Raw genomic sequence first — 27485 nt, 5'->3', positions numbered from 1 at the left:
AGACACAGGCTCTGCCCATCCACTTCAAACAACCTGAAGTCTTCCCCAGCACCTCCTACCATCTCGACATTTGGAGTTCTCCTGATAAATATCTTGCTGCAGTGAACCTCATCATAGCTAGGTCACACAAATCAACTCATGCTTATTTCCTTAGGATAAATTTTTAGAAGTGGTATTTCTGGATCAATGGGTAAGCAGGCCATTTAAAAATTTTATGATAAGTATTTCCAAAGTATTCTTGTGCAGGTGAGAGAACTTACACACCCAACAGTACAAGTGTCCAACCTTATCTACTTTGCACACAATACTTATTTTTATCTTAGCTAATTTGACCAATGAAAATGCTATCTTGAGTTAATCTGCATTTCTTTGATTACTAGCAAGGCTGGATATCTTTTCTATGTTTATTGGCCATAGGTACTGATTATTTTGTGACTTCTCTATTCAAATAATTTGCTTGTGTTCTTACTGGCATATCAAAATTTCTGTTAATTTTGTAAGAGTGCTTTATGTATTAAAGACATGACTTCTTTTTAGGATTCAAATATTGGTAAATATCTATGACTTTTCTTTATAATGTTCTTTCTATGATATTCAGAAAATTATAGTTTTTATATATCTATTTTACTTTATGGTTTCAGTCCTCAATGTTCTGATTAGTTTTCCTTTTATATAAATTATATATTCACCTTTATTAATATTTTTAAGATAAACTCTGTTTCCGCTTAAAAATATTCCAATCAGCTAGAACTTACTTTAGAATATCATTAAGTTTTCATATCCAGTTGTGTTTCTTTTTCAGTGTTTAGCCTAAGATCCCAGAATCATTTGTGACATCATCCTCTCTTTCCTTAGGGCTATGAAATGCCACTTTGCATCACATCAACCTGTTACATGTAATTGGCTCTCTTCTGGAGCTTTCCAGGCTGGCTCATGAATGTATCTATTCGTGTGCCAGGATCATAACGTTTTAATTAGTGCAGCTTTATATTAATTGTTAACATTTGATGGTACAAATCCCTCCACCTTTTAAATCAACATTTTCTCATGCTTTATTCTTAAAGCTAAACTTTAGAATCATTTACTCAAATTCCCCGTTCCCCATTCTGATCCCGTGTAAAGACTAACTAGGGCCTTCCCCTGGTGGCCCAGAGGACAGGAATCTGCCAGTGCAGGGGACACAGGTTCGATCCCTGCTCCAGGAAACAGCCACATGCCTTTAGGCAACTAAGCCCATGTGCCACAGCTACTGAGCCCACACACTCCAGAGCCCTTGCTCTGCAACAAGAGAAGCCACAGCAATGAGAAGCCCACACGCCACAACTAGAGTAGCTCCCACTTGCCACAACTAGAGAAAGCCTGTGAGCAGCAATGAAAACCCAGCACAGCCAAAAAAAAAGGGACTAACTAGGACTACTTGGGTTTATAAAGTAATAACGAGCAGAACTTACAGTTCATATCATCGTGCTTTGCTATGGAGACATGGTTCTCTTTAGTCAAATCAATTACCTCAAAATGAAAGCTTTGCAGTATTCTTCAGACTGAGCACAGCTTTTAGAGTTTATTCCTACATAGTCTATAGTTTATGTTTTGTAACTATTTTGAAAGTGGCCTTCCTCAGTACACTTTTAATTGGATATTAGGAAACCACTGATTATTTCCTTGCAGAGCTGTGTGCTGTGCTCAGTCACTTTAGTCGTGTCCGATTATTTGCTACCCTATGGACTGTAGCCCTCCAGGCTCCTCTGGAGGGATTCAGTTCATGGGATTCTCCAGACAAGAATACTGGAGTGGGTTCCCATGCCCTCCTCAGATGGATCTTCCTAATCCAGGAATCGAACCCAAGTCTCCTGCGTCTCCTGTGTCTCCTGTATTGCAACCAGATTCTTGACCACTGAGCCACCGGGAAAACCTCTGATTATTTTCTTATTTCTAAAAATTAGCCTTTAAGATGTGTGTTACATCTCAAAAAAGACTCACCCACAATCCTCAGGCTCAGGCAAATGTCTGTAACTCCCTCCAAAATATGCTTCTGCTGCAACACTTCCTGGTTGCCACCAGGTTCTTTTGCACAAAATGATGGGAAATGATCTATTTCAAGGACCATGGACAAGAAGTTTTGAGCCACAGGAACAAACAAAATACTTCCTATTCATAAACCCATGAAGGAAGAGAATAAGGCAAAAAATTGAACCATAACATCAGCAGGCAGGCAAACTGAGATCAAATCTCAGCTCTCTGTTACTAATTTTGACCTTGAGCAAGTCCCAAAAACACTCTGGGGACTCTGGGCCTGAGGTTCCCTGAGCATCAATAATGAGTGTTGTAAAGATGCAGTGGTGATGTAAAGGGCAGATTCATTCATTTCTTCATTCGCTCACTCATATAAATATCAAGTGCCTTTTATGTGCCAAGCAGATTTCTCTGGTGGATCTGTCATAAAGAATCGACCTGCCAATGCAGGAGACGCAAGAGATGCGGGTTCCAACCCTGGGTTGGGAAGATCCCCTGGAGAAGGGTATGACTACCCACTCTACTGTTCTTGCCTGAAAAATGCCATGGACATAGGAGCCTGGCAGGCCACAGTCTATGGAGTCGCAAAAGAGTCAGACACAGCCTGGCGACTAAACAACAACGAATGTGCCAAGCATCGTGCTGGGCACAGGGAACCATTACTGAACTAGCCAGACAAGATCCCTGCCCTCAGGGAACTTAGGGAGGCTGGGGGAGGCAGGCAAAGGACAAGCAAATAAAAACATGAAATCATTACAGGCAGCGGTGAGTGCTATGAAGAAAAGGAACAGAGGTGTGATGGAGAGCTGCTGTTGGAGGTCACCGTCCAGGGAAGAGCACGTGGAGAAGGGGAAGAAGATTTGAGACCCAAAGGACAGAGACAATAGTTATGGGAAAACTGTGGAAAGAGCACTGCAGGCAAAAGGAAGAGCAAGTGCAAAAGCCTAGCAATGAAGAAGGGTCCGACATATCTAAGAAAATGAAAGGAGGCCAGAGATTGAAGCACAGGGGTTAAGGAGGAAAGGGGTATGATCTGCAGCTGGAGAGGGAGGTGGGGGACTGCCCCCCTGGATTTGTGCAGCAGGGCCTCGAAGGGTAGGAGTGATCTGGGTCTATTGCTGCTGCTACTGTGGCTGCTGTTCTTGCAGCTGATGGTGACATGGGAGATGCTGCATTGGGTTGCAGTTCAAACCAGAGCTCAAATAGTTATTCAACTATCTTCGTTTGCAAGAAAGCATACCAAGGAGATCTGATTGAAGGAGGCTTATCTTCAGTTTGCTAAGTGTTTCTGTTTAATTCAGCGAATCTCTGAGCGACTTCACTTTCACTTTTCACTTTCATGCATTGGAGAAGGAAATGGCAACCCACCCCAGTGTTCTTGCCTGGAGAATCCCAGGGATGGAGGAGCCTGGTGGGCTGCCGTCTATGGGGTCGCACAGAGTCGGACACGACTGAAGCAACTTAGCAGCAGCAGTAGCAGCAGCTGATGTCTGTAGGAGACCTAACACCATGCACATATCAAGGGAAAATACCAACTGCACCTACCACGTGGGAGATGCTGGAAATAAGGAGAAGCTGCACGCACAGCCCCTGCCGACAAGGAGATGAGTCCTGGAGCTCTTTCCCTTTGGGAACGTCTCACTCCAGCCCGGCTGACCTCAGAAAGAACTAAGGTGAAGAGAACGTTCTGGCAGATAAGCAGGACAGAAGTGGGCTCCAACTTTTGGGAAGGTTGGGGTGGCCTACAATCTGATGCCTGACATAAAACCTCCATTGCCAAGTTCCTCAGCTGTATTTGCTGGACCAGTAAGAATAATTTCAAAGGATCTGTTCACAGCTGTCTAGGCTGATGGATGCTTTCAATCCTTCTACAAAGCCAACAATTCATATAAAAGCACAGGTCTATATTTTCATACGTAGTATGGCATTTATTTCCTGCAAGGTACTCCAAAGAATTGATGCTTTCAAACTGTGGTGCTGGAGAAGACTCTTGAGAGTCCCTTGGACAGCAAGGAGATCAAACCAGTCAATTACAAAAGAAATCAATCCTGAATATTCATTGGAAGGACTGATGCTGAAGCTGAAGCTCCAGTACTTTGGCTACCTGATGCAGAGTGGACTCACTGGAAAAGAGCCTGATGCTGGGAAAGATTGAGGGAAGAAGGGGAAGAGGGCAAGAGAGAATGAGATGGCTGGAAGGCATCACCGATTCAATGGACATGAACTTGGGTAAACTCCAGGAGATGGTGAGGGACAAGGAAGGCTGGTGTGCTGCAGTCCATGAGGTTGCAAAGAGTCAGACATGACTTGGCAACTGAACAACAACCAAAGGTACCCTTGGCATTGTTCTGCTTTGGAAGTTGTTAGACATGAGAGGAAAAATAATTAAAAACAGCTTATTCCAGCCTAAACGCTCAACTCTGTCAGTGGAAGAAAGCCAATGTGGTACTTCTGAAACTAAAGAAAACTGACTTTGGAGACCAATCCCAGGTTACAGAACAGTAGCATTACAAGAGGTTGTTTGCAAACTCAGGATCTAACATGAAACAAATATTAAACCACAGGAAACAAGATATTCTAAAGAGTGGGTGAGAGTGCTAGGCCCGTTGGCCTAACCAATAGCACATCTCATCTCTCAGAGTGCGGCTGAGTCAGCCAGTCCTAACAATACGGCTATGTGACAATGCCTTGAATTTGAATATCCTCAGAGTATAGATGTCTAATGCTGCTCAACTCATCAGAAAGCAGGGAAGGGGCCTCCCCAGAGCCAGGGTGCTTGCTGCATGCCCTGGCACGGGACTAGGGTGTCAGAGGGAAGAGCTTTAGGGAGAGGTTGGAGATAGGGTTGTAGGAGATTAGAGGCATAAGGTACAGAGTGACGGGTCAGTGAAGGGAGGGGCCTGGGAAAGGTGAAGGCACAATTGGCCTAGGCTAAGGGTTCTGGAACAGAGAGGGAGAGGAAAAAGAAGTGGGGAAGCATTTTTTCCCTCCTTTCTCTTCCTTTTATCATGAAGATAAGCAGAAGGGGCCTTCCACCCCCAGGTTACTGACTGAAAAGCTGGCAGAGGCAAAGGTGTGGAGGATGCCTTCCTTCCCCTCCTGGCTTTGGGGGTGCCGGGGCCAGGGGACGAGGAGGGACAGGAACCACGTGTGCACGTAGGAATGTGCCCGACTCCAGCTTATAAACAGTCCACACCTGCCAGTGAATAAATATAGCTGATATTTGTTCAATACTGCAGCCGACAAATACTTTCACATTTGTTTGATCTTGACTGCTGCCGACAGGCACGCAAACCAAGGTTCAGTCTGCGCTAGAGTCAGGATCCAAAGGCCCTTGCTCCTTTCCCTGCACCTGTGGTTTTCTACTCTGGCCCCATAGGAGAATCCCCCAGGAAGACTAAATAAATGCTAACGCTTGCACCTCTCCCCCAGCCTCTGCGAATGAGGATCTCTGAGGGTAGGCCCAGGGCACTGGTGTTTTTGAAACTCCCCAGGTAATTTCAATGTGCAGCCAAAGTTGAAAAGTTCTGTCCTACCCAATGGCCCCCTAATGTCAGTGTGAATACAGACCAGCAAGGAGCTAAAAATGTGGATTACCTGGCACACACATTCTGGGCACACAGGCTTGGTTTCTCCACGCCCTTGTACAAGGTGCCATATGAATTACTTCAGGCAATGAAATGGGGCACTGAAAATTGACCCATATGTGGTGAGAACATTCAACTGGAGGGAACAGACCTCACATTCCACTGCAGGTTTAACCTGAACCACCCAGGAGAGTCATCCAAGGGCCCACAGTGGACTTCAAATTCATGAGAGAATTTTTCTATGAAGGTAATGAAATTTTGTTACTGCAGCATGATGTAACTTCTCCTGACCGAACCTGCTAGTTAAGAGTGAAGCCTAGGAATATTAAATTTTTATAAGCATCTGGTTGATTCTTATGTTAGCAGCCTGTAGTCTCTACTTTTAGAAGTGAACACAATGCTATGCTAATTTTCTGTGTTTCATGTCTTTATAGGGACACTGGTGTTCTAGAGCTAGTGTTCGTTACTCATTCAACCTCTACTGTGCTCCCATTGTGTCAGGCATGGAATAAAGCGTTCCTCTTATACAGAGATGAACAAGACACAGTCCCTTAACTCTGCTCAATGTTTTGTGGCAGCCTGGATGGGAAGGGAGCTTGGGGGAGAATGGATACACGTATGACTGAGTCCCTTTTCTGTTCACCTGAAACTACTGTAAATTCTTAATTGGCTACACTCTGATATAAAATAAGAAGTTTTAACAAAATACACAGTCCCTTGTCCCCAAGGAACTACCAGAAGAGAGGAGGCAGCAGGGGGGAAAAAATATTTCCCCCCAAACCCCAAGTATTTCAAAACAAAGGAATGGGACAGAGGAAGGACAAATTAATTTTCTTCAAAGATGGTAGGGGAGCTCTAAAGGAAGAGATGTAAGACCTAGAGCTTAAAGGACAAGTCACCATTCCCTAAGCAGATCACTGTCACACGTTCAGGTACATGAGAAAGCACTAGACATGTGGGCTGGAACAAGATCTTGGGATGAGGTTGAAGAGAGATGTTCTAAGGGGCTGGCTTTTAGGGGAAGATCCAGGATGGGAGAAGTGATGTGAGCGGGAACAAATGTGCTGTTAGGCCCTAGGGGCGTGCTGTCCAGTAGCAAGTATGGTGAGCCAATGAGGTGATTTGACATTTTCTAAAAAAACTAACCAAAAAAAAAACTTCATTGCCACTTCATGGCAAATGGATGGAGAAACAATGGAAACAGTGACAGACTTTATTTTGGGGGGCTCCAAATCACTGCACATGGTGACTGCAGCCATGAAATTAAAAGACGCTTGCTCCTTAGAAGAAAAGCTATGAGCAACCTAGACAGCATACTAAAAAGCAGAGACATTACTTTGCCAACAAAGGTCCGCCTAGTCAAGACTGAAGTGACTTAGCAGCAGCAGCAGCAGCAGTCAAGGCTGTTTTTTCCAGTAGTCATGTATAGATGTGAGAGTTGGACTATAAAGGAAGCTGAGCACTGAATAATTGATACTTTTGAACTGTGGTGTTGGAGAAGACTCTTGAGAGTCCCTTGAACTGCAAGGAGATCCAACCACTCTCTTCTAAAGGAAATCGGTCCGGATTATTCGTTGGAAGGACTGATGCTGAAGCTGAAACTGCAATATTTTGTCCACCTGATGCAAAGAACTGACTCATTGGAAAAGACCCTGATGCTGGGAAAGGGTGAAGGCAGGAGGAGAAGGGGACGACAGAGGATGAGATGGTTGGATGGGATCACTGACTCGATGGACATGAGTTTGAGTAAACTCCAGGAGTTGGTGATGGACAGGGAGGCCTGGTGTGCTGCAGTCCATGGGGTTGCAAAGAGTCGGACATGACTAAGTGACTGAACTGGAAAAAAAAAAAAATCACCTTTTGGAAAAAAAAAGTGAAATTGATTTGAATATTTTATTTTACCCAATATAATCAAAAGAGTGTCATTTCAATAAATGACAAGTATTAACATGCAGTTATAAGATAGTACATAAAAAGAATAAGAAGTCTTCAAAATCTGGTGTTTATATTTTAACACATCTCAACTTGGCTCCGTAGCCACTGGTGGCTGTTGCATTGGACAGAGAAGTTCTCAATAACTGCCAGAGGCTTCTAAAGACACACTCTCTTCAAGGGGGATACACTGAGCATTGATCACTCATCCACTTAAAGGCAAACCATGAACTAAGCATGCTCCATAAGCCAGAGTTTTGATTACATAAGCCTTTGAAGAATACAAATACACTGATATTTAAAAATACTGACATTGTCAAAGCCTCTCCCCAAACAACATCCTGGCTCAGGGGATTATATTTACTCACAAAGTTATACTACTTAAACCAATTTTAAGAAAGAAGTCAACTTTCTGTAGCATTAGTGGTAAAAATGTACCTTTGAAGAATTCCTTTGACTTAATTAGCCAATGTGAGTTTTTACCAGAGTGACGATTTGGATAGCTCTGTAGTATCAACACTCTTTGGGCTTCTCTGATGTGGGTAAAAAAAAAGCTGCCTGCAATGCAAGAGAAACGGGTTCGATCCCTGGGTTGGGAAGATCCTCTGGAGGAAGGCATGGCAACCCATTCCAGTATTCCTGCCTGAAAAATCCCATGGTCTACAGTCCAGACAGTCGCGAAGAGTTGGACACGCCTAAGCACACAGCACATCAACACTCATTACCAAGATTGATATTTTAATTAGAAATTGACCAGAAGGAAACAAGGCCAGCTCAGCTGACCTCCTGCCTCATGTACAGTGAAGACAGGCTGTGTATGACTCCTCCACTGTGTACTAATCGAAGGTGCCCCTCACCTTTCTAAAGGAGCCAACGGCGGGCATGACCAGCACAAGGCACACCATGGTGCACACGGGGAACAGAAGGCCTAGACTGCACCTTATTTCAGAATTCCTAACAAATAATACATTGCATTTGCTGAAAAATGGTCTGGAGGCCATATCCTTTTCCATGGTTCACAGAAAAGAGATTCTGGACTCGAAACCTCTCAGGATCCTCCAGACACACCTTTTCAAGCCTCCTGTTGTAACTGAAGCTGATTCCAAGCTGAGAAGGCTGTCCATGGAATTCACTCCTTTAAGGCACCTTCTTCAGTCCCTTAGGCAGAGGACAGTCTGCACCTGGCCCTTCCTGACATGGATTTATTTATAATTCTGGTGGGCAAAGTCATTTAACTCAAAGAAGATTTGAAGCTTTACTCCTCACTTTTCCCAGTAAAAGGGCCCGGAGGGCAGGGACTATCCCTTGCCCATCTCTGATGCTCAGCACAACTGTCTGTAGTAAACCCTCACAGTCAATCATAAGAATCTTTTTTTAGAAAAAAATTAATAACAGGGGGATTCCCTCATAGCTCAGTGGTGAAGAATCCACCTGCCAATGCAGGAGACATTGGTCCCTGGACCCCTGGTCCAGGAAAATCCCAAATGCCATGGCACAACTAAGCCTGTGGCTACAACTATTGAGCCTGTGCTCTAATGCCTGGGAAATGCAGTTATTGAAGCCTGAGTGCCTAGAGCCTGTACTCCGCAACAAGAGAAGCCACTGCAACTAGAGAGTGGCCCCCGCTCACCGCAACTACAGAGAACCTCGTGCAGCAACAAAGACCCAGAACAGCCAAAAACAATAACTAATGAAATCAAGAATTTTAAAAAACTAACAAAAGAAATAAAGTCAACTCAAATTGGGCTAAAGATCCTGTCCGTATCATATCCTCTTTCTCAAGGGTACCAAAGAACTTTTTTTTAATTTTGAAATATTATTTTCTTCCATGTTGTTACCTGGATGGTTAATCCAAAAGTCATTTAATCCCAGTAGCTCTTGTTCCTTAATTAGGTATGCTCTCTGTTTAACCATCTAATTATTTCTCCATCCTCATACATTTTTAACCTGGGCTTCCGGAGAAGGCAATGGCACCCCACTCCAGTACTCTTCCCTGGAAAATCTCATGGACGGAGGAGCCTGGTAGGCTGCAGTCCATGCGGTCGCTAAGAGTCGGACACAGCTAAGCGACTTCACTTTCACTTTTCACTTTCATGTGCAGGAGAAGGAAATGGCAACCCACTCCAGTGTTCTTGCCTGGAGAATCCCAGGGACGGGGGAGCCTGGTGGGCTGCCCTCTCTGGGGTTGCACAGAGCCAGACATGACTGAAGCGACTTAGCAGCAGCAGTAGCAGCAACAGCAACCTGGGCTTCCACTCAGATTCTAAAATCATTCAAATCCAAAGAGGAATTAGGAGTGAATGCTTCTCTTAAAATCACTACAAATAGCTCCCATGTGGGATCACCAGCCTCTTCCTGAGGCCTTCACAAGAAGGGAGGGCAGCCCATTCTCACTTTATTTTAAACAACAGTGTCAAAGGCTGTCCATGTGACTCCCTCAAGCATGTGACTGAGCGTTTCCAACTCTGTGCTCCTGGGGTCTGTGCCAGGCACCCCAAACAGGGAGCTGAGAATTTCACCTCACTTTTCAGCCCACTTGTGCCTCAACTTCTTGTGGTGGTTCAGTTTCTTGAGCTTTACTACTACTACTACTACTACTACTATGTCCCTCCTAAATCTCATGGCTCAGGATAGAGCACAACATCCCACACCTCCGATCACTGCCACTGAAGGGTCAGGCTGTGTTTCCTCTGTGTTGGGTACCACAATTCTAAAAGGAGAATTTCACGGTGGGGCATCCTCGAGTGGCAGGTTCTATAGTACCACTTCCCAACAAGCCAAGGGGGGGCTTCCCTCTGACCTGTCCTCTGAGTTTCAAGGGCAAGCCCCTGGGTGTGGAATATGTGGCTCACCCCCAGCGTGGTCCTTTACAACTTTAAACTCAACTCACATCCTGGCTACTGCTGTTGCTGCTAAGTCACTTGAGTCATGTCCGACTCTGTGCGACCCCATAGACGGCAGCCCACCAGGCTCCCCCGTCCCTGGGATTCTCCAGGCAACAACACTGGAGTGGGTTGCCATTTCCTTTTCCAAAGCATGAAAGTGAAAAGTGAAAGTGAAGTCGCTCAGTCGTGTCCAACTCTTAGCAACCCCATGCACTGCAGCCTACCAGGCTCCTCCATCCATGGGATTTTCCAGGCAAGAGTACTGGAGTGGGGTGCCATTGCCTTCTCCGCACATCCTGGCTACCAACTGGCTAAGGGCATCTTGGTATTTCAGGTATCATTTCTCACATGTATATCACTGCTTTCTCAATGTTTTTGAAAAGATCTATGTGACTAATACACAGGCCTTACTATGCACTGTTTGAACATGTTACATGCCAACTCTAATCCTCACAATGACCTTATGAAGGACACTCTGCTGTTACCTCTACTTTACAGATGGGGAAACTGAGGCACAGAGCAATTAAGTAACTTGCCTAAGGTCAGAGTTCCCAAGGGGCGCAGTTCAGTCTTGAACCCAGGCTGACTCTAGAGACTACTGTAATTACTGTGTTATCAGCCTTATGATCTTTATTTTTAGGCACCTTTGCATCAAGCCACACTTAAAACAGGTGAAAAGGCATAATTCTCTCACCTGCAAATGAGAAGCTAAAATCAAGTAAAACTGAAGCTCCAAGAATAACTGAGAATGTCTAGCCTAGAAACCTCTCCCACTGCATATACACCCAAGGCAGCGAGCAGACAGGGCCACCACTTGTGCTAAAGCTGAAGAGTGGGAGGGCTGTGTTATTATCCCCATGGACTTTGTGACCTTGGAGCCCTAAAGATTTAATCCTTTGTGTTGCAAAAGCCTACTGACAGCCATCTTAGGTAAATCCGTGAAAAGCTTCCTTTAGGAAGCACCTCTCTGTGATTAGATCCAGGCGAAACACCGACAGTGCTAATAATCTATACACCTGAGAACAAAGTCCACGTGCGGTTTTGCTTAACTAGCTACCACTTTCTCCCAGCCTCACCTCCACACACCTGCAAGCACGTCCTCACCCCAAAGTCTGCCTGCCTAACTCCATCTCTTCCTTCAAAACTCAGTTCAAAAATCACTTCTTGTGAGAAGCCTTCCCTGATGCCTCCCAAAGAGCATGCTGGGGTTCCCTCTCCCCCTCTGTTCCTGGACTCAAAGCTCAGCCCTGCCACTTTCTGTGTGACTTTGGGTAAGTTACTTCTCTCTGCCTCAGTTTTGCCAACTGTAAAATGGGACTAAGAGTAGTACCTTTTCCCTAGAGTTGTAGGTATTAAATGAGGATAGGCAGAACAGTATCCAGCATATGGTGAGAATTCTGAAAGTGCTAGGTCAGGTCATGTTACTACATGAATTCTATCGTGATCAATGAAATACAAATTTAAAGAGTTCCTGAGTTCTCATAGCAACTTGTATATACGAATTTAATATTAAAGGAACACCTACTGTCTGTGGTGCATCACAGATTTTTGACGTTCAGATTGGATCTTTATTCTGAAAAAGGTTGTGAAGCACTGACCTAGGGTTAAATCCTTAGGAAACTGCCTATAACGACAATGATGAAGTGACTATCTTTTGGTTAGATGTACATCTAGATTTCCAGAGCCTCTCACTGCGCTGGGCTGTGGTTATTTAAGGGAATATTAGGTGGACAGTCTGCTACATCCAGATTGTTATAGAGGCTCCTGTTGACGGTCATGTGATTCATAATTATATTTCCATTTGTCATGCCCCAGAGCACCTGAGAGACTCATTAGTGGCAGATTTCTGAATAAGATCTAACATTTTTCACTTTCAAGATTCCAAAAGCGCCTTTCTAGGTCTACTGTATAAGGCAGGGAGAGATGTTTATTATATCCCAAGCCCCCAGTGCATGCTTAGTCACTCAGTCGTGTCCGACTCTTTGCAACCCCAGGGACTGCAACACATCAGGCTCCTCTGTCCATGGGGATTCTCCAGGCAAGGATACTGGAGTGAACTGTCTCCTCCAGGGACTCTTCCCAACCCAGGGATCGAACCCAAGGGATTGAACCTTGGGTTCAATCCTCCCACACGGCAGGGGGATTCTTTACCGTCTGAATGACCAGGGAAGTCCAAGAATACTGGAGTGGGTAGCCTATCCCTTCTCTAGGGGATCTTTCCGACTCAGGAATCGACCTGGGGTTTCCTGCATTGCAGGTGGATTCTTTACCAGTTGAGCTCCCAGGGAAGCCCCAAGCCCCCAGTAGTTGGGACAAAAAAGGCCTAGAAAGAGAGCTTCCCAGCCAGGCTGCTAAATGACAACTGGGAAGAAAAGCATCCCTCTTTGAACCCCAGCTCTATGGCATCAGTGTGAGTGAAACTGAGCCCCCCGCCCATTCTATTTTGTTTATCCATTTTCCCCCTTGATTTGTACTAGCACGTTTCGGTATTTAAGAAACACTTTAGTCAATGCAGCCTAACAATACAATGATCAGACATGTGAAATCACCTTCTGTTATACTTAGAAAAGAGATTCAGAACGAACAGTTACTGCACTGCTAAGGAGGACATCTGAACCTGGCTCCATCAAAACAGCTAAAAAAAAAAGTGAAGTCGCTCAGTCCTGTCCGACTCTTTTCGACCCTGTGGACTGTAGCCCGCCAGGCTCCTCTGTCCATGGGATTCTCCAGGCAAGAATACTGGAGTGGGTTGCCATTTCCTTCTCCAGGGGATCTTCCCAACCCAGGGATTGAACCCGGGTCTCCTGCACTGCAGGCAGATGCTTTATCCTCTGAGCCACCAGGGAAACCCACCAGGGAGAGAGGTTGAGTCCTGCATAAATGAATCCTACATGATAGGAAAGGTGGAGAAAGGGGTGTGAAACAGCTAAAGGTCCTCCATTAGTAAATAACTAGACACTCAAGGCTGTTACCCAAACTCAGAAGCAGGCAGTTTGGGTCAGGCTCTCAGAAAACAAAGCTGAAGCCTTACCCCACAGCCACTGTGTTCATCATTTCATCACAGCAAGGATAAAGAGAAAGGGGAAGCTTAGGATAAAGAGAAAGGGGATGCTTTGAGGTGATGGCCCAAGTTCTGAGGTGTTGGATCATCTTACCAAGCTTCTGGGTGGATGCTAGAAAGTTAGTCCTGGAACACAAACATTTCACAGACTCCCATAAACGAGCTCTGTCCAGCAAAGTGGATTAAGAATTCCAGGGATGGGATGAGGTTGCTGCCTTAAGGAGAAAGCCTCTCAGCCTACAAGGGCATGTATCTACCACTCAGCTTCTTTCCCTTGGGCCTTAACCACATTTTGCTGAAAATCAGAAGTGCCGATTTCTGGGCCACAGGCTGATGAAAGTCCAGGAATCTGCATTTTAACAATCAGCAGGATGACTCTTCTGCTCATTGGAACATGAGAACCACTGCCTGACAACCAGATTGCCGGTGATAAAAGCACCATGAAGACAAAGACATGCGTCGGGATCCATGCATCACCAATGATACAGTAAGAGGAGCAGCAGCACAGTACCCAAGTGTGTGTGCACACAGCTGCAGGTGTTTAACATGTCACCTTTTAATGCTCACAACAACCCTAAGAGCAGGTCCCATCATTATTCCTCTTTCATAGATAAGGAAGCTGAGGTACACAGAGGTTAGGCAATTTGCTTAAGGTCTCACAGCTAGTAAGGGGCAGGGGGAGAGTCTGAACTCTGTCCAATTCCACAGTGCTCACATTCTATCTGGAGACTGACTCTAGGGCCAGGGGCCCAGAAAAGCCCAACCTCTCCACTGAAACCCAGAGATAAAAGTGAACGGAATTGCAAGAGCAGCACTGACATATATAAACTATCATGTGTAAAACACAGAGCTAGTGGGAAGCTGCTGTTTAGCACAGGGAGCTCAGCTCAGGGCTCTGTGATGACCTAGAGGGGAGGTATTTTGGGGGGCATGAGACCGAGGCTCAAGAGGGAGGGGATATATGTATACTTAGAGCTGATTCACATTGTTGTACAGTAGAAACCAACACAACATTGTAAAGCAATTATACTTCAATTAAAGATAAAAAAGTGAAAATAAATAAAATTAACAGCTTAAAAAAAAAAAAAAAAAGAATGGATCAGCATTTAGGAGCCAAAGGGCCACCAAAGGAGAGTTTGGATGAGTATCCCCAGAACTTGGAGGTGAACTGGCAAGTATTCTGTTGGGGTCAACCTCCGCAGACAGCGAGGTCCCTGGAGGTGGGCGCCAAGCATGCAGGCCAGAGTGGCAGGTCCCTCTGCTCCACAAACAGCGGCACTGCCTGCGCCTCGTGACGGCCTGCAGTCAGCTCACACGGGCCAACAGACCTGCAGGGCAGGACGTCAGCCACGGCCTTTTCTGTCTTTTTAAAAAGGTAGCTCCTTTTATTTCTGACTATAGTATTAAAAATGCTCACTGTAGACAAGATAGGAAAAAACAGGAAAGTACAGAGGAAATTACAATCAGCTATATTCCCATGCAGTTCAGTTCAGCTGCTCATTCGTATCCGACTCTGCGACCCCATGGACTGCAGCATGTCAGGCTTCTCTTTATATCACCAACTCCCGGAGCTTGCTCAAACTCATGTTCATCGAGTCAGTGATGCCACCCAACCATCTCATCCTCTGTTGTCCCCTCCTCCTACCCTCAATTTTTCCCAGCATCCAGGGTCTTTTCCAATGAGTTAGTTCTTGCCTGGAGAATCCCAGGGACGGGGGAGCCTGGTGGGCTGCCGTCTATGGGGTCACACAGAATCGGACACAACTGAAGCGACTTAGTAGTAGTAGTAGTAGTTCTTCGCATCAAGTGGCCAAAGTATTGCAGTTTCAGCTTCAGCATCACTCCTTCTGATGAACACCCAGGACTGATTTCCTTTAGGATGGACTGGTTGGATCTCCTTGCAGTCCAAGGGACTCTGAAGAGTCTTCTCCAACACCACAGTTCAAAAGCAGCAATTCTTTGGCACTCAGCTTTATTTATACTCCAACTCTCACATCCATACATGGATACTGGAAAAAACATAGCTTTGACTAGATGGACCTTTGTTGGCAAAGTAATATGTCTGCTTTTTAATATGCTGTCTAGGTTGGTCATAGCTTTTCTTCCAAGGAGCAAGAGTCTTTTAATTTCATGGCTGCAGTCACCATGTGCAGTGATTTTGGAGCCCAAGAAAATAAAGTCTGTCACTGTTTCCATTGCTTCCCCATCTATTTGCCATGAAGAGATGGGACCAGATGCCATGATCTTCATTTTCTGAATGTTGAGTTTTAAGCCAGCTTTTTCATTCTCCTCTTTCACTTTCATGAAGAGGCATCAGAGATAATTAATGTTAATACTATATGATGCTTGCCTTTTATTTTTGCATCTGTGTGTACAGTGTATAAAATTGAGATGTTCTATTCAATTTTATATACAGCTTTTTCTATTTATTTACATGAGATATTATATTCAATTTTATATAGAACCTTTTCTCCCATATCATTAAATATTCTTCATCAGCATGATTTTAAAGGGCTTTTATTTAAAATCTAATCACCTGTCCCATAACTATTTCCCTCTTGCTGACATTTAAACTGGCTGTATTTTACTACAGTGGATAATAACCTAACATCCTTGGTTATTTCTGTAAAACAGATGGCTAAAAGTGTAATTGTTGGATCACATGGCATGGACAATTATAAGGTTCTTACAAATACTAAGGAATCAAGTTCCCAATTAATATTAAACTCTTTCCCAGAAAGCCAACAGGCATACCCATAAGCAATATACATAGTTGTCTCACCTCACACACACCAGCACTCAGAGTTGCCATGCTCAAAAATATGCCAATTTGGTAGATTAAAATATAATAGTATGTCTGTCTTTCCCAGTAGAGTATAAGGTCTTGAGAACAGAGATTTTGTTCTCATCAAGGTCTGGCACATAGTAAGTGCTCAATAAACCTTTGCTGACTGAATGAATGACTCAAAGAATTGGTCTGGACCAGGAACGCTGGTCTTTGCCCCCTCCAGGTCCCCTGAGGGACTCTGCCCTGTACAAGGCCTACCCTGCTCTTTGGCATCTTGTTACCTGCAGCCTTCCCCCCACCCCCACCCCGAACCCTGCCACAGCTGCTGGGCGACCACTCGGACCAAAGGGGACACACCGGTGCAATTCTCTCTCTTGAGACTCTGAGTTAAGAGGTACAGAGATGGAACGAGCTGGCGTTAGGATAATCTTCACTGTAGGTACAGAGTAAATGGCCACAGACCACGGGGCCCGACTACTACTGCTACTGTGGTTCTCTGCAGGCTGACTCTTTTGGCTGAGGTGTGGTTCGATTCTGCTCCTGCTATATAAGGTGCCTGCCAGAAGATGCCCTTTATGCCAGCTTCATAGAGGACAACCATAGCCCAGAAGAGTGATCAATCAGATGGAAAACCAGCTCGGCATCACAAGCCAAACTCAGCAAGAAGCAATTTATTGAAGAAAAGAAAAAGTACACAGTTTGGCACTTGGATTAAAACTGGGAAGTCTGAATATAGTAGAGGCGGGTGTTTTCTTCAAAGAAATCCATATGGTGGATCACGTGTTCTGTGTTCATGATTTTCTTTGAGATGTAAAAATCATCAACATCACTGGCCTGACTCTATGCCCTCTGATGGCAGGGCTCATATTGACTTCTCATGTATATCTCCAGGGCCCAGCACAATGCCTGGTAGAAGGTAGTACTTAATAAGTGGGTGCTAAGTAAAAGTCAAGAGCTAAAGAGTAGGAGAACAGTAAGCTTCTACAGGCCTTGATTTTTAGAAATCCAGGAGTTGTGTCACTCACTCTGGTTTTTCAAAGCTGGTAGATGTTCACTTATCTGAGCTCAGCTTAAACCATGGCCTTGATTTACCCCATCCATCCTCTCCATTCCTTTGTTAAAACATCTATACCAGTGTCCTCAGCACACAAAAGCTCAATCAGTTGGCTACACTAGTTTACCACCCTTTTCTGTTTTTAACAGTGAAGATATTTATTTACCAAGACAACACATGTGTTTGTTCCCAAACCTGCTCATGTCAATCACACTCATTACTGTATTTACATAACTACATATTACATATACTAATGAAATATCTATGTATAAGGAAAGAGCTGTTGTTTTTATTTCAAGTGCAGTGTTTTGGAAACAGTTGATAAAGGTGAAAAGTATTGCTGTCAATTTAGGGGTGAATAAGATAGCTATGAAAGACTAGGTGTGGAGGGGAATGTACAGGTCTGCAAAGTTTTAAGGTGCTTACTCTGCAAGTATCTGAATTATTACACTGAAGAAACCAAATATGGAAATTATAAAGGATGCAATATGGGTGCGGCTTACACAAGTAAACAAATGCAGAATGCCAATATATAAATCCATGAGTAACTGAGAGTATTATGAGACATTATCTGACTTTCCTTCACGTAATGCACTCTGAAATTCTCTAGTCTAATTTCTTCAATCGCATTTTTAAAAAATGTTGGTTGTGACCCACTAGAGCGATTTTGTGACTCACGGTTTGAAAAGACACTGCCTTAATCCAAGTCCTTAACTTTATCCAGGGGGGAACTGGGGTTAAGAGCACTACAAATGTCACCCAGCTAGTGAGTCAGAATTATGATCCTGGATTCCACATTCTGTGGTGTGTCTACTACTCTGAGCAACCTGCCTTCTGACCCAGCACAGTTTCCTCTGCAAAAAGTAGAAGGTAAAATGAGGAATTGTGTGACAAGCAGAAATCCTAGAAAGGAAAGGAGAAACACGCCCTTTTTCTCTCCTGAGGCTCCATGCTCCTCTAAGCGTCCTCCACAGTGAGCTAGTCCCCACACCGGCTGTCTGTGTTTTTAGCCCCTAACGAAATCATACCAAGTCTCTTGTGCTACAGACACATATTTGGAACTGTGAACCTTGTACCTGGGCAGAACACGTGAGCTTGCTAATTTTAGAATGACTTCAGCCCCACGTGGGAAAACTCCAGACAATGGAACGGGGAAGCAGGTTGCAGTTCTGAAAAGCTTTTGTTAGGCGAGGTGAGCAATAACCAGATCCCTGGCTTGCTGGCTGACCTGTGTTCTACCTGTTTTCCAAACAAAGTAGTGTCTTCAAAGACTGCTCCCTACAATCTGATTTGCCCTCCCTCCACACCCCCAGCCCAAACTTGCCCTTAACAGTTAAACCCAAAGCCCCCACCAAATCCGACCACCGTCTCCCCATGCAAGCTGATAAGAGGGACCATCCCTCTGAATGACGCCACCATGAATGTTCCATGGTCTTTCATCATCACCTTTGAAAAGTCTCCCAGATGCTAAATTAAGTAAGGTTTCCAACATTGCCTGGTTCCAAGTGGGTGTCAGTAGACACAGGCTAGAGGAAGGAGCAGAAATTCAGAGGTTTAGAGAACCACCCTGAATCACCCAGGAATTAGGCAAAGAACAGTAGGAGCTTGGCTCCCAGGTGTCTGAGCAAGGCCCTCACCACACCCCTGAATCATTAGAATGAGTCTCATGAAAATATGAGAACCAGATGGGCAGCCTGGGAACGAGGCAACATGGTGCAGGGTTAAGCAAGCAGCCACCCAACAACTTAACCAGGGTGCATTCTGTCCCCAGTCAGGGGCATGAAAAGCTGCCTTTGAAGACAGGCCGTGGCTCTTTCCTCACGAAGGTGTGAGGTTCTAAGCTGCAGGTGCTGGCATCCTCACCTCGCCTCCAGCTAATGTTCCTCTGCAAGCTTTACAAACTGACAACCAACCAGATACAAATTTTCTGTCCTGGCCCGCAGACCACCGACTTCTTAGAGCAATGATTTTCTAAATCACACACTAAGCAGTCAGCTGTGGTTGCCGTCTGTCACTGCGAGGCTCTCACTGTGGGGTCACCTTTGTGCTGGAGACAAGGACAGAGAAGTTGTCCAGCAACTACAACGTAGCCTGTGTGTGTGTGTATGCATGCGTGCACACACACTCAGTTACTCAGTCACATCTGACTCTTTGCAACCCCACGGACTGAGGCTCACCAGACTCCTCAGTCTGTGGAATTTTCCAGGTGACAGTACTGAAAAGCCCGTAATGTTAGAACCTGAATGTAAAGTAGCATCTGGCTCTGAGAGAACGAGACACAGGGCAGTCACACCACCACCAGCGTATCTGAGGGTCATGGCAAGTTTGACCACCGCCATACATTCCGAACATTACTTTGCCAACAAAGGTCCGTCTAGTCAAGGGTATGGTTTTTCCAGTGGTCGTGTATGGATGTGAGAGTTAGACTATAAAGAAAGCTGAGCACCAAAGAATTGATGCTTTTGAACTGTGGTGTTGGAGAAGACTCTTGAGAGTCCCTCGGACTGCAAGGAGAGCCAACCAGTCAATCCTAAAGGAAATCAATCCTGAATATTCATTGGAAGGACTGATGCCAAAGCTGAATCTCCAATACTTTGGCCACCTGATGCAAAGAACTGGCTCATTGGAAAAGACCCTGATGCTGGGAAAGACTGAAGGCAGGAGGAGAAGGGGACAACAGAGGATGAGATGGTTGGATAGGATCACCGACTCGATGGACATGAGTTTGAGTAAGCTCCGAGAGTTGGTGATGGACAGGGAAGCCTTGTGTGCTGCAGCCCATGAGGTCACAAAGAATCGGACACGACTGAGCAACTGAACTGAAATGATACTTTGAAGGCTGCCTTCAAAATCCTCATCAAAGCTTTCTAAGCAGTCTCCATCAATCCATCAGAGTGGTCATGTGAAAAACTTCACAGGTCATTCCTAAGTCAAGGCCAACATCCAAACAGAAACCAGATGAATAACTTGCCTGAGGACACGGCAGAACTGAGACCAGATGGGTCTAACACGCAGGGCTCCCAACTTCCAGCCTGAGGCATGTATCCCTCCAATGTCCCATCCGAAGCAAATGTCTGAGAAGCATTTCTGATGATAATAATGCCAGTTTCCATGCCTCTGGCATCATCTACCCTCCACATTTGGGGGGTTATAAAAAGGAGGATTGAAAGAAGCCAATGAAATCTCAAACAAGAAAGCCAAGAGCAACTATGAAGTCATGAGGCCACGGGACTTTTTTGGGGGAAAAGCACAAGAATGCCACATGGGATCAGCCCCTGTTCCTTCAAGCCCATATTCCACTTTTGATTGGCATATGGAGTTTGCAATTTTCTGTCTATGCTGCTCCATCAAAATGTTAGAGCTTAATTCTGAGTAAGTCTGCAGTCCTTTGTTCCAGCACCATCAATCAGGAATGTATGAAAACATTCTTGTGTTCATTACTATTTCTCATTGCAATTAACTCTCAGAGTGAAGAGATCTGCATGTGGTGAAGCTCTCGTAGCTTCTATCCTAAAATTACCCATCTTCACACCTAGATAGTTTCAGTAAATGAGCCCACCAACCTCCAGAGCATAAGGGTTAGGAGGGACTCCCTTCACTCCCTTCACTCCTAGATGTGAAAGTCAGTCACCCAGTATACAAATGAGTACATTTTATAAAAGCAGTGTTGACCTGAAAGGAAATATAACTAGAAAGCAAAATATGAAAACATCAAAGGCAATGTGAATTAAATAAAATGCCACAAATTTGAGTTCAGCATCATCTACCCTCCATATTTAAGAATCTAATAAAAAAGAATTACTATTGCTTTTGTTGGTGTAACTGAACTATGGTTCCATTTTAAAAGTTCTTATCTGTTAGACACAAGTAATAGTCACAAGAGAAATGGATTATGTTGTTTTTTTGTTGTTGTTATGCATGTAAAAGTTTATTTTAACACAAAGATTTATTTAACTTGTTAATGAAAGTATGTATTAATGCTAGCTCAAAGAAGGATCTGAGAGACTAGTATATACTGTCACTGAAAGGAAGAATGCTGAAATAAGATTGCTAAATTGCTGAAATATAAAACAGGTGAATGTCTTACAAGAGAATAAAACTATTGAAATTATCTTTTTCATGGGACAGCAATTATTTGTATTTCTACTGACAGAAATCACTGGCAACTTCTACAAGTTAACTTGCAACTGTGCAGAATCCTCACCTTAATAAATAGTAAATCAGGCAATGGCATGTTACTCTATTTTTTTATTTTTAAAAATTTTTATTAAAGAAAAATAATCCTTCTTTTTAAAATACTCTTCTTCTCTTTATTTTTCAAACCATTGTGTCCAGGGCTGACTTTCACTAGTATGAAACGCCACCCAGAAGCAGGTCATCTATCAATGGTTTAGCACCACGTTCCGCACGAATGTGTGGTGCATGACCCATGAGGGGGCGGCCGCCTTTCAGGCCGTGCCCATGTCCTACGAAGAAGGGCACTCTGCACCCAGTCCCAACTCGTGGCAGGGCACAGGTATGTTACTCTAGAGCAATGATTCTAGTGTGCTCCCCAGACCAACAGCACCAGCATCACTGGGATCCTGTTAGACATACAATTACTTAAGCCGCACTCAAGACCTACTGAATCAGAAACTCTGGGATAAGATGCAGCATTAGGGGTTTAAAAGCCCTCCAGGGCATTCTGATGCTTAATGAAAGTTTGAGAACCACTGACCTAAAGAATTAGTAATAAATAAGTAAATAAATTAATTTTAAAAAGAATTGACCTTCAGGCAATAAGTATATTGCCAATATCCCAGTATGACTTTGCAAAGATATGTAGTCATCCTTTTGTCTATTTCTAAATTTTGAATAAATTTTTTAGCCTGTTTTTCAGTGTCACAGTTTGCAAGGGAGTCTTCAGAACATAGATTTTAATATCCCAGCCTCTGTAGCACAGGACAGGACATGAGATCAGTGTTCTTCATACTGCAGGTCATAGCACATTAGTGGATTGTAAAATTAATTTAAGGAGTTATGACTCATATTTCTCAACAAAATGGAATGAGATGGTACAGATTAGAAAACATAACAGTTTTCTAATCTAAGAAAACATCACAGTAACCTATATTCAGGGTTACTATTGTTTCATGGAAATTTGGTTGCAGTCATATAAATAGAGAGAATGTAATATGGATGGTAGTGGGATACTGTTTTAAATGCATTTATCACTACAGGTTCCAATCCAAAAAAAATTTAAATTATAGTAGCACAGTGGTTCTCAAACTTTAGCCTGCATGAGAATCCACACACATATATGTGTGTGTGGGTGCGTGTGTGTGTGGAGAGAGAGAGATCTCGCTATTTAGTTAGACCAAACTACACCAACAAAGAGCAAACTCAAAAAGGTGAGAAAATAGATGAAGGAAAAATGGCAGAGAGATGCTAGTTGTTGAAGTTGGGTGATGGATACATGGGGATTGATGTTGCTATTATTTCTTCTTTTCTATGAATGAAGATTTATATTATAAACATTAACAAATAGTTTTGCTTGCTGAATTAGCCAAGAGGTAAACACACATATATTTCAATGCTAGTGTAGTGGGTGTGACTGGTGGGGTCTCCAGTTTGAGCTGTACCCACAACAAGATTTCAGCCATGTCCGGAGAGGACAGAGTTCGGGTAGGGTGGGCAAGGCCTACAAGGGCCTGGGGAGTCTTCCAGAAAATGGGAAGGTCACCCTAAAGGGAAAGAAAGTTGAGCAAACAAGCCTGATTTAGTCACAAAGCCCTAGCTCCTGGACAAGTGGCTCTGACATGGCCATCACCATTTGGACTTGTCTACTAACTAACCCAGCTCTCTCTGGATTCATATCTTGGTCCAGCAGGGCAGGGCAGAGAGCAAGCGAACATGGAAAGAACTATTCCATTAACCTCTCTGGGGCACAAGTACCACAGCTAAGTGACCCATCAGAGAGCAGTGCAAGAGGCCAGACTGGCGGGCCCCCTGCCCACTCCCACATGTCACCAACCAATACCAAGATCTCAATGCCCCTTGCACACTAGAAGGTGTGGCTCTACCCCAGCTCTCACCCACCACATTGGGCCACAGAGCAGCACTCAGCCAGTTACAGGGTTGTGTGCAAACGGGCAGGCCCACCTACTGTTTTCTGAACCTAAGTCCTCAGGGGGAGAGTATGTCCGATATCAACCTGAGACCGTCTCACAGAAGCAAGGCCAGAAAAGAAACACGGAGCAGAGGTCGGTCATGACCGCAGCAAGCATTTTCTGGATAAATATCATTTTCTGGATAAACATCACAGGTTTCCCACGTCTGCCCAGAGAGCCTAGGGAACCCTAAGGGGCCTCAGCAGGAGCCATGGCAGGCCCCTAAGGGGACTGGCTCAGGTACAACATCCCCTAGCTTTCCTGTGTGATGGATGGAATGGGAGTAGGGGGTAAGATAACCGTCTCCCTGGGGGCAGCATCAGCCTCTGCATCACCACAAACTGTCACCTACAAGTGACTCAGAGGAGAACCCGGCTGTTGGCCCACCAGGTCCTACAGTGAGGACCACAATGGGCTGGGGGTGCACCCGGAGGGTAAATGCATCCCAGGATGAGGGCTGGGTCAATTGTGAAACTAGCAAGGGTCACAAAGCTATCCCCTCCCCCCTGTATATGCACATCTGAGCCGTTTGTGATGGGGGAAGTAGTTAAAAAGTGAAAGAACTACTTCATGGAAACTCGAGTAGACCCTGGACTGCCAACGCACTGCTTTGGAACGGACGGGCGCTTCCACCCCCAGTCCCAACGAAGTATAACACACAGGGCAAGAGGCAGTTTCTTCTGTGGCATCAGACACCTTAAGGGTTCAAGTGCATCAAGGAGAACAGCTCCGGGCGGAGACTGTGGGGTTGCAGAAGCGCTAGTATCCAGTGGGAGCAGCAGCAGCATCTACTATGTTTGGATGGAAAGCTTTGGAGAAGAGCTAAGTACCAGGAACACTGTGTGGTGGTCTGAGGATGTATGAATACAGAGCACCACCTCCTGCCCTGGCACCTCCCTGAAATAACTAGGGAGACGCAGTGGGGGCCACTGCAGTAACAGATGGGAACGTTATGTCAACGAGCGAACAGAGAAACTGGCAGACTGGTACACTGCTGACATAAAAACCAGCTCAATTCATTTGGAAAGCTACTTAGCAGTTTATTACAAGAGTCATAAATATACACTCTTGCTCCTAGAGCTATGTCCCAAGGAAAGAATCCAAAAGAAGGAAATAGTTTCTAGGCATCAAGAAGGAGCATTATAATTCAAACTGAAGACAACAAAAATATCCCATGGGAAAAGCCTAATTGTAACACGTGTCCACTTGAATGAAACATTATGACATTTTAAAAGGATACATTTCAAGACATTCTAGCCACATGGAAAAAAGCACAACTCCAAACCCTGAATTTAAAAAGCAGGTACCCAAATCACTTCTTCACCACGACTAATTGTATAAAAAAGTGCACATGGACAAATGCTAAGAGCTGTGAGCAAACGTCGCAGGGGACGCTTTTGTCAGCCTCTGCCCACGAGTAGTTTGCCACCAACGTTTCCCAACTTTCCAATCTGTTGACCCAGGATCTCAAAATGCAAAAAAGGAAATGCAACTACAAATGTCCAAGGAGAAACTGGAAAGTATTAATAACTAAACAAAGATTCCCAGGCAGAAGGAGACAAGAGGGTTTAGGATTCTGGGTTCTTCTTTAGATGGATTATGAGGCTCAGCTTGCCAGCACCCTTGCCTACAGGGACTGTGCTGGGATCAGAGCTGGGAGAGGGCGCACCCTCGGCGAGCAGGGAACGGTCGCTGTGGGCCGGCGGTTAAGACCTCCCAGGAGCACTCCCCAGGCCCTGGGACAACGTGCAGGAGGCAGATGCATGGGAGCTCAGCAGGCAGGAGGCCGGGGGGAAGCTTGTAGCAGAGGCTCCACAAAGCAGCCAGGGGCTGCTCCCATCCGTTCTCCATACACCACCCCACGTGGAGGGGATGGGATGGGACTCACCACTCAGGGCGGATGTGCTGTTCTCCAGGGCCTGGCACACGGCCAAGAAAATACCTGTGAAGAGGAAGAAAAGAAGACAGGTGAGAGTCTGGCCAGCAGCCAACTTCTCAGCCTTCAAGGATGGGTCCTTCTCAAGGGAAAGAGTTGATAGTTTTACAAAGTGGCCAACAGGCAGTCGAAGCAACATAATACAGAGTGGTGGTGGTTTAGTCACTAAATTGTGTCCAGCTCTTTGCAACCCCATGGATTGTAGACCGCCAGGCTCCTCTGTCCATGAGGATTCTCCAGGCAAGTGGGTTGCCATTCCCTTCTCCGGGGGATCTTCCTAACCCAGGGATAAAACCCTGGTCTACCACATTGCAGGCAGATTCTTCACCATCTTGAGCCACCAGGGAAGCTCAGTACAAAATGAGTAAGTGGGACCCTTTGTGCAAAAAGCAGGAAAAAAGTGCCTATTAGCATTACTAAAATCTCAAGCTTTTTCTTTCCTGGTCTCTCTCTCTCCACTTGTCATGATGTTTCTTGTTTTAAAACACCTTATAGATATGTTTTATTGTGATAAAATATACATAGAAGTTACTATCTTAACTCTCTTTAAGCGCATAGTTCAGTGGCTTTAAGTATGTACATGATGTTGAGCATGTCATGATACTTGTTACGTGCTCTTTCTGGTCTTGCTCTCTCTGGGGTGTGAGGAGACTTGCAGGGTGAGCCCAGCTCCCCAGAGGCACCCTGGGCCCCAGCAACAGTACCCAGGCGTGCACGGGATCCCAGACAGCTGGGTCCGCCAAAAGAGGGATGGATGTGCGGATGTAAGCGACCCAGCTGGGGGCAGGGAAGCCAGGCAGAGGTTTCTTCTTCCCAGAAACCAGTTGCCCCAACCCACCGTGGGCAGGTGACCTTGAGGGTGTCACAACATCTACCCGGGGGTACGTGGATTAGGGGAGAGGAGAGGCTCGCCCATGTCCGTCTTCCACAGAGACGCAGCTGGGCTACCAGCCTCGATGCGGCAGCTGCCACCATGCCCTACCCAGGAGGGGCACACACCTCATTCCAGCCTTTCTGGTGTCCAGGTCCCAGATGGCAGGGGTGAGAACCCACCCAGGGGAGGCAGGGAGGTGGCAGTAGGTGGGATCACAGGAGCCAAGGCCCCAGGGCCCTGCACACACCCCACTGTCCCATTGAACTTCATTTTCCTTTCACATTATAAATGTGAAAGGAAAACCATTAAGTATGTCCAGACTGCGACTGTGTGGGCATGAGCCCCCAAGCCCAGGGCCCACTTGAGCAGGAGGCTCTGGGACCACAGGGGTCGCATATTTCCAAAGCCACCCCCGGCCAGCAGATGACCTTCTGCGCCCGCACATTACAGCCCCAGAGGAAGCAGAGCAGCACAATTCTGTCGAAGAAGGAACCTCTAGGAGTTATGCAATCAGCATGAACTAAGAATGATTCCCTAAAACTGAACTGCAAAAACATGCCGTGGTGGTCACGCAATGAGGCCGGGCTGCCTGCAGGCTAGCCCAGAGGCAGCACAGAAAGAGGCAAACCTCTGTGCTGTGACCCCACCCCAAGGCTCAGGAACAGTACACCCCTTGCCATGCAGGCTGTGAGAGCTCCTTTCCCCCATCTCTCAGGGTGTAGACACACCAGCCCTTGACTCTCAAGGGAGAAACATGCTTGGAACAGATAAGGCAATCTGCTCAGGACTTCCTTTTAAGCCTTCGACCTGAGAAATATCTAAAAGCTTCAGGCTGCTCTCACTGCTGGCCTGGCATGAATTTCCCAAATACTCCTACAGAGTCCCGAACCTGACACTTGGTGCTGGAGTTGGGTGGGGGGAGACCAGGAGGCAGTGGCAGACGAGGACGAGGAGAGAAAGTGAAATCACATGTTGGCCTGTGTAATTCCTTCTTGCTGCCCAATAGACACTACCTTTGGAAGCAAGGTCTCAGGGCCCCCCTGGGCATTACCTAAAAGGCCGAGTGTGTAATCGACACACCAAGCACTAAACTGAGGGTTTCCTACCGAAGCAAGGAAAAGTCTCAGAGGTTTCTCCCAGTCAGCTGGGGACCTGTCACAAGCTGATTTTACTGGCATCACCACAAACCACTCGGGGCCAAAGGTG

General features: G+C 45.4%; 1 protein-coding gene across 3 annotated transcripts in view; it reads right to left on the bottom strand.

The window, feature by feature from the left end:
* The window catches only part of TGFA (transforming growth factor, alpha), a 113710-nt gene that overhangs the window by 50647 nt on the left and 35578 nt on the right, over positions 1-27485 (bottom strand). For 2 of the 3 annotated variants that reach the window (XM_010829798.1, XM_010829799.1), the window contains exon 2: positions 25358-25411. The exons of the other annotated variant lie outside the window; for it this stretch is intronic. In XM_010829798.1, coding sequence (XP_010828100.1) covers positions 25358-25411 — 54 coding nt within the window. The remainder of the gene's footprint in view (positions 1-25357; positions 25412-27485) is intronic. 3 annotated transcript variants of the gene reach the window in all.

The sequence above is a fragment of the Bison bison genome, unplaced genomic scaffold, assembly GCF_000754665.1.
Source record: "Bison bison bison isolate TAMUID 2011002044 unplaced genomic scaffold, Bison_UMD1.0 scf7180017864508, whole genome shotgun sequence".
In the NCBI taxonomy this organism is placed as follows: domain Eukaryota; kingdom Metazoa; phylum Chordata; class Mammalia; order Artiodactyla; family Bovidae; genus Bison; species Bison bison.
The sequence above is the reverse complement of the archived record's forward strand: the minus strand, read 5'-3'. Positions and strand labels throughout refer to the sequence as shown.